Below are 13,065 nucleotides of genomic sequence, written 5' to 3'. Positions count from 1 at the left end.
AGTTGTGAAGGATACCCACATGAACTCGATGAACCTCTCTGCCTCATTTCTTTACCACTGCAGTAGTTAAACATGTATTCCCCTTTATAGCTTATGATGATGAATATACATAATTTGTTTCCCTCTTCTGAAATTCCTTAGTTCTCTAATTCCTTCCAGAGATGATGGGCCCAGTTTGTAAACAGGAATTGCAACTTTTTATTTTATTTCGGTGGTTTATGTCTCCATTTGTATACATGTATATCTCACAAACCTTTTTGCTGTCTTCTTTCATTGTTTGCTTATGTTTCTGCCATATGAAGTGAGTACCACAGTTCCCTTGTCACTTACTTTGACTGTTTTGCCACATTTAGGAACTCACTTTTTCATACACTTAATCCACCAAGGCTGACTGCACTCCAAAATCAGGTAAATAATGTTTTAGTAAGGTTTGTATGCATAAACCTTTGTTATTATGCAGACCCCTGCTGACCCAAATAAGGCCGCAATCACAGAACTGCATCATAAACCAAATTACGGCTTTATAGGCTGTTAACATAAGTTGTGTTGACACACAAACAAAAAGAGAAGTGTGTCAGTTTATCCAATTCTGGCAGTTGATTTAAGTTGTAATTTGATGCTTGCAGTTGATTTAAGTTGTAATTTGATGCTTGTAACTCCTGATTTAGAGTTCTTATATTCCTGTGTGTGTGTGTGTGTGTGTGTGTGTGTGTGTGTGTGTGTGTGTGTGTGTGTGTGTGTGTGTGTGTGTGTGTGTGTCTGTCTGTCTACACGTATGTGTGCATGAGATATGAATTATTCCTGATCCCATAAGACTGATTCTTCTGAGTCATTGAACTGCAAAACTTTACTGATCTTATTTGCTAAACACACTTTAATCTCCTCTTTAATAATTCTTCATATTTTCATACCTATTGTATTTATTGCAAGTTCTATCTATTAATGTAGATACAATTATAGAGGAATAAAATGAAAATTATTGAACATTTTCTTAAACTTGTACAGGACTCACAAGTATCCTAACCAGAGTGCTGCCACAAACAGAGAAAAAAAAAAAAAACAAAAGTAAATTAGAAAATCCTTTGTTTGTGCTAAACAAAACCAAAGGATCTGAAAGACAAAGTGTGTGCTTGAGGCAAGGGTGATGGTTTTAAGGTTGATTGCTTATCTGTTCTGAAACACTAAATTAAGAAGAGTGGGCTAGTTTTAAAGATTGTGCAAGTCTCATTTTTAAGCTTCTGTTTCTGTTTACAGAAATATACAAATATGGTATTGCTTACTTAAATGGTCATACATTCTGCTTGAGATGTTGCATTGTAGGTAGCTAGAACCGGTACCATAAACCTAATATGAAAATAAGCTTTATATTGTGTAAACAATTGTCATGTCCTGTTTAAGATCATTAACTGTTAACTCTTTCTTTAAGCGTATAAGGGGGTACAGTGCAGGAAGAGTCCACGTCGGATGTCATTAAAGAAGGAACTTCGGAATTCTGAACATGTCAAGAACTTCTCAGATCAGACGCCTGCTGCAAGGCATGAATTAATTCAAATGGAAAATGAATTCCATAAATGTAAGGAATATGACAGGAGTTTCATCTATGACAGTGAACCTAAAATGCATGTGCAGACTGATAAGGTGGTGAAATTATGCACAAATGATTATTGTCAGGAGCGTTTCACATTTTCTGGAAGACCTGAAGCATACTGTCAAACACACATTAGGCATAGACCTGCAGATGAGATGCCCAGCAGCAACAGCAATTCCAAAACGTGTAAAGGAATTATAGATCAGAGCAAAAGGAAAGATAGTTTGGCAATACAAAAAAAAGCTGATATGGAAATAGAACACCATAAATGTTCAGGTTATGACAAAACTTTTATGAAGAGTGCCTACCTCGCTGTCCAGGAGAAAATCCAAAATGGGGAAAAGCCATGTCTGAGTGAGAGTAGTTTTACATGGAAAGACCATTTAACATCTAATAATAAAATACAAACTGGAGAGAACCTGTATACATGTGCAATGTGTGGCAGGCATTTTAAAAAGAAGAGTCAACACAAATACCATGAGAAACTCCACACCATGGAAAAGCCATCTCAACCCCTCCAGATAAGAGGCCTAGGACTGAACCCCGGAACCTGTCTCTACAGACTATTCCTGGATGACTCAGATATTTCAGACCCTCAGGAAGGCCCATATTCTCCTTATGAGATTCTGATGCAGAAGACTCCATTCCTTCTGCTTCTCCTCCTGAAGAATTTTCTTTTGGGGAAACCTTACATGCTATGAGGAACACTTCCAATGGCAGGGCCAGGATTTTTCAGATTCAAGGAAAAGGCTAAGGACTTTTACACTTACTACAGCATAGGCCTTTAGCCATTCCTCCAGTACTAACAGTTGTTGATGATGCATATAATGATGCCTGTACTGCCCCTGATTCTCTTCCTCCGGCCCCTGCCAAGCCTGACAGATATTACAGGGTCCCGGACACACACTACCATTTGTATAAGGCTCCTGTTGCAGACCCTGAAACCATTTCACAGGGCCCTAAAGGTGTGGCAGCTGCCTCTGCCAAAAACCCTCTTCCCTCTGAAAGGGAATCTAGATCATTAGAGAGATGGGGTAAAAAGGTTTATACTTCTGCTACTCTTTCGGCCAGGGCCTTAAACTGTCAATTTCACATGATTTAGTACCAGGAATTTTTGTTAGACCAGCTAAATAAAAAACTGTCCTCTCCTGAACCTATAGACCGCAAGTCCCTTCAGGATTTACATAACTCTCAGCAGGTCAGTAACCATTTCTTAAAATGTGGCTATGATGCATTGGAGGCTTCCTTTAGATCAGCTATGACTGGAACAGTGATTCGAAGGTGTGCCTGGTTAAAAGAACAATCCTTACCAGACCATGTTAAGTCAAAACTCCTAGATGCTCCTATGGAGAAACAAAGTTTGTTTGGCTCCCCTGCACAGGAGGTCCTAAAGAAGGTGGAAGAAAAAGCAAAATCTGTCCAAACAGTCAAGGATTTCTTACAGGTCCAACCTCCAAGGTTTAGCAGAAATTGGCCTTCGAAGAATTGGTCCTTTCCAGACACCTCCAGAGCACAGAGAGGCAGAAATAGACGCCCAAGAGGCAGAGGTCAATCCAGGGGTGCCTACAGGGGACGTCAGTGGCAGCCTACCAACCAGAGAAGTACTGCCACAGATTCAACTACAACCACTTCCACAGGACAGACACAATGACTTGGCTCTGATTCCGCCTACCAGGGAACAACTGGAAGCACCCTTGGGCGGAAAACTAGCCTTATTTTCCGACTACTGGCATTACATTACAGGAGACAAATGGACTTTACAAACAATAGACAAAGGCTACAGGTTTCACTTCCACACTCTACCAAAAAAGAGAGGAATGCCAAACCTACCACCAAGCCAAAAACAGGCGTTCTAAGACAAATCAACAACTTACTAAGGATGAGAGCTATAGAAAAGGTACAGCCTATGGAACAAGGCCAAGGATTTTACTCCAGGCTTTTCCTTGTACCAAGAAAAGAAAATCAATGGAGACCTATTCTCGACTTGTCCGCTGAACACATACCTCATTGTTCCAAAATTCAAAATGCTGACCTCCAGCAACTTCTTCCATGCTGGGCAAGGAGTCTTGGCTGGTGACTCTAGATCTCAAGGAGGCATACCTGCACGTCCCTATCGACCAGATTGCAGAAGACACCTCAGATTTCTTGCAGGATCAGAGCATTATCAATTCTCAGCATTGCCCTTTGGCTTATCTACTGCGCCCAGAGTATTCACGAAATGCCTGGCATCAGTAATTGCTCATTGCAGGCTTCAGGGAATTCAAATTTACCCATACCTGGACGACTGCCTAATACAAGCGGACAACAAGGCAAAATTAACAAAAGATTTGGAAAAGGTCATACAACTGTTGCAAGCCTTGGGATACACAGTCAACATGCAAAAGTCAAGACTAGTACCATCCCAAAGGATAACATTCTTGGGTGCAGAACTGGATACATCAACTCAGATGGCTTTTCTCACAGAAGAAAAACAAAAGCAACTACCAGTCTATTTCATGACATTAACAACACAAACTCAGCTTACTGCAAGGAAAGTCCTGCAAGCCCTGGGTTACATGGCATCCTGCATAATATTGATTCCGCATGCCAGGCTGCATATGAGAAAGTTGCAGTGGTACCTAAGGAATGTATAATTCCATGCCTGAAGCAAGAATTCCTGTGGTGGGCTCAGGCCTGTCAGTCGAACAGAGGATTGCCTTTCCACAAACCTCATCCAAGCCAGACCATCACCACGGACGCCTCAGACCTAGGCTGGGGGGCACACATGGTGGACAAGTGTATACAAGGCCTATGGACTCAAGACCAGCTGAATCTACACATAAATCAAAAGGAGATGCTGGCAGTGAAACATGCAATCCAGGCATTCAGACCATTCCTTCAACAAGGTCACCTGCTGATAAGGACGGACAATACCACAGTCATGTGGTACATCAACAAACAGGGAGGTACACACTCATATCCTCTATGCCAGATGGCAATGGACCTGTGGAATGTGGCCCTGAATCTCAGCATTCAACTCCAGGCCAGATTTGTACCAGGAAAAGAAAATTCACTAGCAGACACCTTAAGCAGAACTACCACGGATGCTCACGAATGGATGCTGCATCCAGATATCTTCAAAACCATAACAAAGAAATGGGGACTACCAGAGATAGACCTGTTCGCCTCCCCACACAACCACCAATTGAAGAAATTCTGCACAAGAGCATACCACCCACTTGCTTGGAGGGTGGACTCCCTTTCCTTCAGCTGGAAAAACCTGACAGCATATGCATTCCCACCTCTTCCTTTGATGTACAAAGTCCCACTGAAGATCAAAGAGGATCAGCCAAGGGTAATCCTGATAGCTCCAGACTGGCCGAGGCAAGATTGGTACCGGCTACTGAGAAGCATGTCTCGGACACACGCATGGCCTCTACCTCTATGTCCCTTACTTCTAACACAGAACAACTACAAGATCCTACATCCAAACTTGAAAACACTGCAGCTAGCTGCTTGGAATATTGCATAAAACAAAATAACCCAGATTTATCTCAGAGGGTTAAGGACATTATCCTGGAGGCTCGCAGACCCTCCACAAGGAAGACTTATTCAGCCAAATGGAAAAGATACCTCATTTGGAGTGCAGCAAAGGGAGAAAATGTCTCACTGGCAAACATAGCACACATCCTGGAACACTTAGCAGAACTGTTCCACAATGGCCTGTCCTACTCCTCCATTAAGATTCATGCATCAGCAATTTCAGCAGAATACAACATGGATCCTCCTGTCTTCTGTCATCCTCTACTCAGGCAGTTCTTGAGAGGAATCAAAAATGTAAAGCCTCCAAGGAAACCACCTTTACCTACATGGGATCTCAACTTTGTGCTGGAAAAGTTAACACTTCCCCTTTTTGAACCAGCAGCAACAGCAGATTTACAGTTCTTGTCTTGGAAAACTGCTTTCCTGCTAGCAATCACTTCAGCAAGAAGGGTATCTGAATTACAGGCATTAATGGCAGTACAGCCCTTCCTTATCTTCCATCAGGATAGAGTGTCTCTGAGAACTAACCCTACCTTTATGCCAAAAGTGGTCTCCAGAGTATCATTGAACCAAGCGATTCATTTACCTACATTTTTCCCCAACCCACAGAACAGGGGGGAAAGACTGCTACATACCTTGGATGTGCACAGACAATTACGCTACTATCTGGACAGAACTAAGACCAACAGAAAAACTGACCAACTTCTGGTAGCATATGCAACAGGAATGCAAGGAAAAGCAATTTCCAAACAGACAATCTCAAAATGGATAGGAAATTGCATTCGATTTTGCTACTCTTTCCATGGAAAGACAACTCCTGAAAATATCAGACCTCATTCCACAAGAGCTACAGCCACCACTACAGCTTTCCCACGAGGAGTGGCTACCAAAGACATTTTAGAAGCTGCTACTTGGAGCTCCGTGCATACATTTGCCAAGCATTATAACCTTCCTTTATACTCCAGATCCCGAGCAGGTTTTGCAACTGCTGTGTTACAAGGGATCTTGACTACACCATCTTTATCTTAGTGCCTCCTCCCCCAGTTTGGCTGTGGTATTCTACCCATATGTTAGGACTGCAGATGCATCCTTGAAGGACATAGTACAGTTTTGTACCTACCATAAATGTAGATGTCCGATAGGTATGCATCTGCAGTCAGGATTACCCACCCTCCTTCCCTCTGTGGTATTCCTAGGGTACTTACCCCTTTTTAGCTAGCTGGGGGAATTTATTATGGTGTATTTGTTTTGTATATATGTATATATATATATATATATATATATATATATATATATATATATATATATATATATATTTTTTTTGGCTCTCTACTGTTTGGAATTATTTGCATTTATCCAAATTTAGCCTTCCTAGAGGGCACCTGGCATCTGGGGCAAGAAACACTGAGGAAAATGGCGTCGGCTGATGCCTTTATACCACAGCAGCTATGACGTCGGGTGAAGTGCGACATCAGCCGAGGCCAGACCCAGACTTTGGAATCCGGCCGACCGAAGGGCTGCCTGAGGCAGGACAACCCATATGTTAGGACTGCAGATGCATACCTATCGGACATCTACATTTATGGTAGGTACAAAACTGTATTTTCTCTAATTCCTTCCAGAGATGATGGGCCCAGTTTGTAAACAGGAATTGCAACTTTTTATTTTATTTCGGTGGTTTATGTCTCCATTTGTATACATGTATATCTCACAAACCTTTTTGCTGTCTTCTTTCATTGTTTGCTTATGTTTCTGCCATATGAAGTGAGTACCACAGTTCCCTTGTCACTTACTTTGACTGTTTTGCCACCTTTAGGAACTCCCTTTTTCATACACTTAATCCACCAAGGCTGACTGCACTCCAAAATCAGGTAAATAATGTTTTAGTAAGGTTTGTATGCATAAACCTTTGTTATTATGCAGACCCATGCTGACCCAAATAAGGCTGCAATCAAAGAACTGCATCATAAACCAAATTACGGCTTTAAAGCCTGTTAACATAAGTTGTGTTGACACACAAACAAAAAGAGAAGTGTGTCAGTTTATCCAATTCTGGCAGTTGATTTAAGTTGTAATTTGATGCTTGTAACTCCTGATTTAGAGTTCTTATATTCCTGTGTGTGTGTGTGTGTGTGTGTGTGTGTGTGTGTGTGTGTGTGTGTGTGTGTGTGTGTGTGTGTGTGTGTGTGTCTGTCTGTCTACACGTATGTGTGCATGAGATATGAATTATTCCTGATCCCATAAGACTGATTCTTCTGAGTCATTGAACTGCAAAACTTTACTGATCTTATTTGCTAAACACACTTTAATCTCCTCTTTAATAATTCTTCATATTTTCATACCTATTGTATTTATTGCAAGTTCTGTCTAATAATGTAGATAAAATTATAGAGGAATAAAATGAAAATTATTGAACATTTTCTTAAACTTGTACAGGACTCACAAGTATCCTAACCAGAGTGCTGTCACAAACAGAGAAAAAAAAACAAAAGTAAATTAGAAAATCCTTTGTTTGTGCTAAACAAAACCAAAGGATCTGAAAGACAAAGTGTGTGCTTGAGGCAGGGTGATGGTTTTAAGGTTGATTGCTTATCTGTTCTGAAACACTAAATTAAGAAGAGTGTGATAGTTTTAAAGATTGTGCAAGTCTCATTTTTAAGCTTCTGTTTCTGTTTACAGAAATATACAAATATGGTATTGCTTACTTAAATGGTAATACATTCTGCTTGTGATGTTGCATTGTAGATAGCTAGAACCGGTACCATAAACCTAATATGAAAATAAGCTTTATATTGTGTAAACAATTGTCATGTCCTGTTTAAGATCATTAACTGTTAACTCTTTCTTTAAGCGTATAAAGGGGTACAGTGCAGGAAGAGTCCACGTCGGATGTCATTAAAGAAGGAACTTCGGAATTCTGAACATGTTAAGAACTTCTCAGATCAGACGTCTGCTGCAAAGCATGAATTAATTCAAATGGAAAATGAATTCCATAAATGTAAGGAATATGACAGGAGTTTCATCTATGACAGTGAACCTAAAATGCATGTGCAGACTGATAAGGTGGTGAAATTATGCACAAATGATTATTGTCAGGAGCGTTTCACATTTTCTGGAAGACCTGAAGCATACTGTCAAACACACATTAGGCATAGACCTACAGATGAGATGCCCAGCAGCATTAACAATTCCAAAACGTGTGAAGGAATTATAGATCAGAGCAAAAGGAAAGATAGTTTGGCAATACGAAAAAAAGCTGATATGGAAATAGAACACCATAAATGTTCAGGTTATGACAAAACTTTTATGAAGAGTGCCTGCCTCGCTGTCCAGGAGAAAATCCAAAATGGGGAAAAGCCATGTCTGAGTGAGAGTAGTTTTACATGGAAAGGCCATCTAACATCTAATAATAAAATACAAACTGGAGAGAACCTGTATACATGTGCAATGTGTGGCAGGCATTTTAAAAAGAAGAGTCAACACAAATACCATGAGAAACTCCACACCATGGAAAAGCCATTCACATGTGCAACGTGTGGTAAGAGTTTTCACTGGAAGCATTCCTTCACAGCTCATCAATTAACACACATTGTGGAAAAGCCATATGCATGTGTGGCATGTGGCAAGAGTTTTGCAAGAAAAGATAGACTCACAGTCCATGAGAGAATTCACACTGGGGAGAAGCCACATCAATGTGAAGAATGTGGCAAGAGTTTTCACTGTAAGTATTCCCTCACAGCTCATGAGATCTCACACACTAGGGAGAAGCCGTATACATGCACAACGTGTGGCAAAAGTTTTAAGTGGAAGTGCTCTGTCTCAGCTCATCAGATCTCACATACTGGGGAAAAGCCATACAAGTGTACAACATGTGACAAGAGGTATGCATCAAGGGGGAGCCTCAGGACTCATGAAAAAATTCACACTAATGAAAGACCATATAAATGTACAACATGTGACAAGAGCTTTAAAGAGAAGTGCCACCTCTTATACCATGAGAAAACACACACTGGAGAGAAACTATATAAATGTGCCACATGTGGTAAGAGTTTTACAAGAAAGGAAGTACTCAGAGTCCATGAAACAGTTCACACTGGGGAGAAACCACATGCATGTACAATATGTGGAAAAAGCTTCAGACTAAAGGCTTATTTGGTATACCATGAGAACACTCACACCCAGTGAAACATAACAAAGATGCTGAATGGATAGAAAATTTAAAAGACAAAGTAAAGAGTTTTAATGTAGAGGATATGAAATGGGATAACATCCAGGGAAACTGAGACAAAATTAAGAAAAGCTTTGAAATGGACACTCCCAGGCCTAGACTCGGTCCTTAACTTTTGGCTAAATGTATTAACATCTTTACACAAAGACTTAGCCATGAGTAATACTTACTTGTATGTGCATCGTGAATGGACACCAACCTGGATAACAACAGTAAAAACAATACTACTTCTTCAGAATGAACTTTCAAGCCATCTTAAAACCAATAGACCAATACATTGCCTTCCAATGATAAACAACAAAGTTCATAGTAATCCGTTATGGCAATCGAACAAAATGGAAACAAAAGATACTGATATGAAACAAAAAATCATTTGCTGCTAAATAAAGCCATAATGCAAAATTGTAAAACGGGAAGAGTCTAAGCACCGCATGGATAGATTACAAAAATTATTTGAAAGCATTCCAGATTCATGGATAAAGGAGTGCCTACAGATGTATAAGATATAACCTACATTGACCTTACAATGACCATGAAACAGTGGCAAACCACTTTGGAGTTAAGCCATGACAAAGGATAAATTATTATCCCAAGGATAAAAACTCAAAGGGACATATTACAGTGCGATTCTTTGTCACCACTGCTGTTTTATCTTGCCATTTACCCATTAAGCTATTTAACAGATTTGGCTATAGTTACACCTTGGCTCCCAGAAACAACCTTGTTTAAAGAGTTCTCATCGACTATTTATAAATGACTTAAAACTGTGTAGTCCATCAGATGAGGAATTGAAAGCAGAACTGCAAATGCTTAAGACTTTCTCATATGGCTTATGAATGTCATTTGGTCTTGTCTTGATAAATGTGCAGAGCAACATTAAAAGCAGGAAAGATGTACCAACAAAATGTCAAACTGAGACTAATACTGAAAACTGCCTTGACATCTAGGAATAAAGTTTAAGCTATAAACCAATTTGCTCTTCCTGTTCTAACTTACAATTAGGCAAGAAAACAAGAAAAATGTGTCAGGCTTATTAAATGATATATAAAAATCAGTACAGAGGGAATGTTGAAGAAGCATAAATATTGTGACAAGTACAGACATTTTTCTGAACAGCCTCATGTTGACCAGGATTTGATGCAGAAATGGTTAGGGAGAGGTAAACTGAAACCAATGGATAAAAGGCTAATAAAGAAGGCCCAGGATAGTGGACTACATACACGTTGGTTTACAAAATCTACTGAATATGTGGGAGAAACAGACAAATGCAAGCTCTGTAAAGGACTGGAAATGGACACATATCTTATTGCTGGGTGCAATACACTCATAATTATAAAAGGAAGTGTACCATGACCAGGACAAATCCAAAAATAATATAGTATACAGGAGTCAAAGATGTCCAGTAGGCTGAAGTTGTCCAAATATAAATACTTTAATAAAATAAATAAAATCAGGTTAGCGCTGTAAGAAATGCAGTTATAGTAGTCCATGGGAAAAAGGCAAAAGTAGTAAAGTAGTACTGATCATTGAAACTGCTACACCCAGCGATTACAGTGTCTCATGTACAGAGACACAAAAATCATTAAATATCAGCATTTGCAGGCAGAAGTGAGAGCAGTGTGGAAGAAAGATCCCCAGACAATTCCAATAGTAATAGGTGCAACGGGTCTCAGAAAAATAATCTACAGTCATATTTAGATATACTACTAGTAAATGTAACTCCATATGAATTGCAGGAGGAGTCAGTTCCAGGTACATTGAAAGTGCTGTAAAGAACACTTTCAGCTACCATCAAAGATTGAAACAATATTAATGTCATGAACTTTAATCATGCTTTGACTTAGGAATTGGGTTCATTCCCGTCATAGAATTAGAAACCCAAAAGACTTGGGGGAAAATAAAACTGAGATAGAAACCATTTAAATGTGCAGAATGCGACAGGAGTTTCATACTTAAAAGCCACTTTAGTGTGTACTGTGCAGTTCACAAACTGGAGAAGTCCACAATTTCCAGGCAGAGGATGTGCAGAAAGCTTAAGTGAAAAAAATTAAGGAAAGAAAATTGCACAAGAAAAGCTATCAAATGCTTCGAAGAAAAATGTGCATTCATTAAGATAACAGATTTGTGAAAAACATTATGTAGATGAAGGAACTTTAGGCTGCCTGGAAAAAAAGAAAAAGCAACAGAGGAAGTACAACAAGATAAAAAAGAAACCCCAGAGATTTATGAAAGGTAAGAAAAAGAGATCTGGACATGGGCAAGAAAAAGAGATCTGGTACGGTATAGTATTTCAACTGCTGGAATCCGAACAGAAAATGACCAGAACCAGTTCACAACTGTTTTATTACAGGAATTCAGCACTTTCATGTGTATATAACATAGACTTCTTCAGAATAATGTTATTAGTTATATACACACAAACACACTTAATTCCTGTAATAAAACAGTTGTGAACTGGTTCTGGTCATTTTCTGTTTGGATTCCAGCAGTTAGTTCAGTGTTTTTTGTCGTTTTGTGTTGCTGTGGTACAGTGTTTATTCAGTGGAGAAAGCAAAACTAATCAGTGCAAAAAAGAAACTTTTGAAGATATTTAAAGAGAAATACAGATCAAATCTCCTGGATATGGAACATTTCACAATACAAACACTAACAAAGCAAATGGGGACTATAAAAATGAAGATTACTGTGGTGGAAGTTAAATGAATAAAAACTGAAGTTATATATAATTTGTAAAGTGAACGGTTGATTGTGGAGAATCCATCACAAGCGAAGTTCCAGCTTGATGGAATTATGCGTCCCCAGATTGAAGAGCAACAGGTGTAGCAGGAGGCATCTGAAAATTACTTGCAACATGATGCTGCTCTGGATCCTTCTATAGGACAATGGTATGAAAGTCCAGTTGAAGGTGCACAGCAAGGGAAGGAGAAAGAAAGTGTGATAACTCTAACACAGATAATATTGTGCAATGATGGGCCAAAGGATTCCAGTATGAAGGAGCAGCAAATGAAGCAGGGTGCATCTGAAGAGGACATGGCACAGGAAGATTTTCTAGAACCTTATGTAGGTTACTTGCAGGAAACAGAGAGCAATGAAGACGCACTCAATCGAGAAGAAAATAATTTAAAGGAAGACCTGCTCCATCTAATAGAGATGGAAAGACACATTAACATAGATGAAAGAAATAGATACAGAAAGTAAATAACACTTAAAATAGGAGAAGACTGATAAAATAGATGAGCACAGTAATCAGGACTATTGAGAGAAATTCATGTGATAACAGAAATAAAGAGAAGATATCACTGTGCAACTAAAATAATAACTGATAAAGTGCTACCACAAAAACATTAACAAAGAAAAGAAAGGAAACTGGTAAAATGCCACAGTGGAAACATCGAATAGAGGAAATTGCAAAGTAGTTGACAAGGAGTAGCAGTGTTAGAAAAATATAGAAAAGGAAACAGATCATCATAAATACTTAGGAGATGTGATAAAAGTGATGCCCAGTATCAAAACAGACCAGGATGCCAATAATAAACCGAAAATGTCAGCACAGGCCGAAAATCTTAGAAGGTATGCAGCTATTATATATAAATGAAAAATACAAAATGAATAATTAATTGATGACCCAAAATGAGTTTTGTAGAGAATTGAGAAACAAAGTAAAGGAATAGAAACACCACAAAAAAAAAGAAGGAATAGGCACATTTTGGAGAAATATTTTTGAAGA

General features: G+C 39.1%; 1 protein-coding gene across 4 annotated transcripts in view; it reads left to right on the top strand.

Moving 5' to 3' along the window:
• Positions 1-10,310, top strand: part of LOC122815117 (gastrula zinc finger protein XlCGF52.1-like) — a 162,780-nt gene extending 152,470 nt beyond the window's left edge. For 2 of the 4 annotated variants that reach the window (XM_044087364.1, XM_044087367.1), the window contains exons 4-5: positions 6,927-6,981; positions 7,962-10,310. In XM_044087364.1, the coding sequence (XP_043943299.1) occupies positions 8,000-9,295 (1,296 nt within the window). In that variant the 5' untranslated portion in view covers positions 6,927-6,981; positions 7,962-7,999 and the 3' untranslated portion in view covers positions 9,296-10,310. The remainder of the gene's footprint in view (positions 1-6,926; positions 6,982-7,961) is intronic. The other 2 variants (XM_044087365.1, XM_044087363.1) reach the window with 1 other exon arrangement.
• Positions 10,311-13,065: the final 2,755 nt, after the last annotated feature.

The sequence above is a fragment of the Protopterus annectens genome, chromosome 11.part0 (assembly GCF_019279795.1).
Source record: "Protopterus annectens isolate FY-2018-M chromosome 11.part0, PAN1.0, whole genome shotgun sequence".
NCBI classification, from domain to species: domain Eukaryota; kingdom Metazoa; phylum Chordata; order Ceratodontiformes; family Protopteridae; genus Protopterus; species Protopterus annectens.
This window is presented reverse-complemented; position numbering and strand designations above follow the sequence as displayed.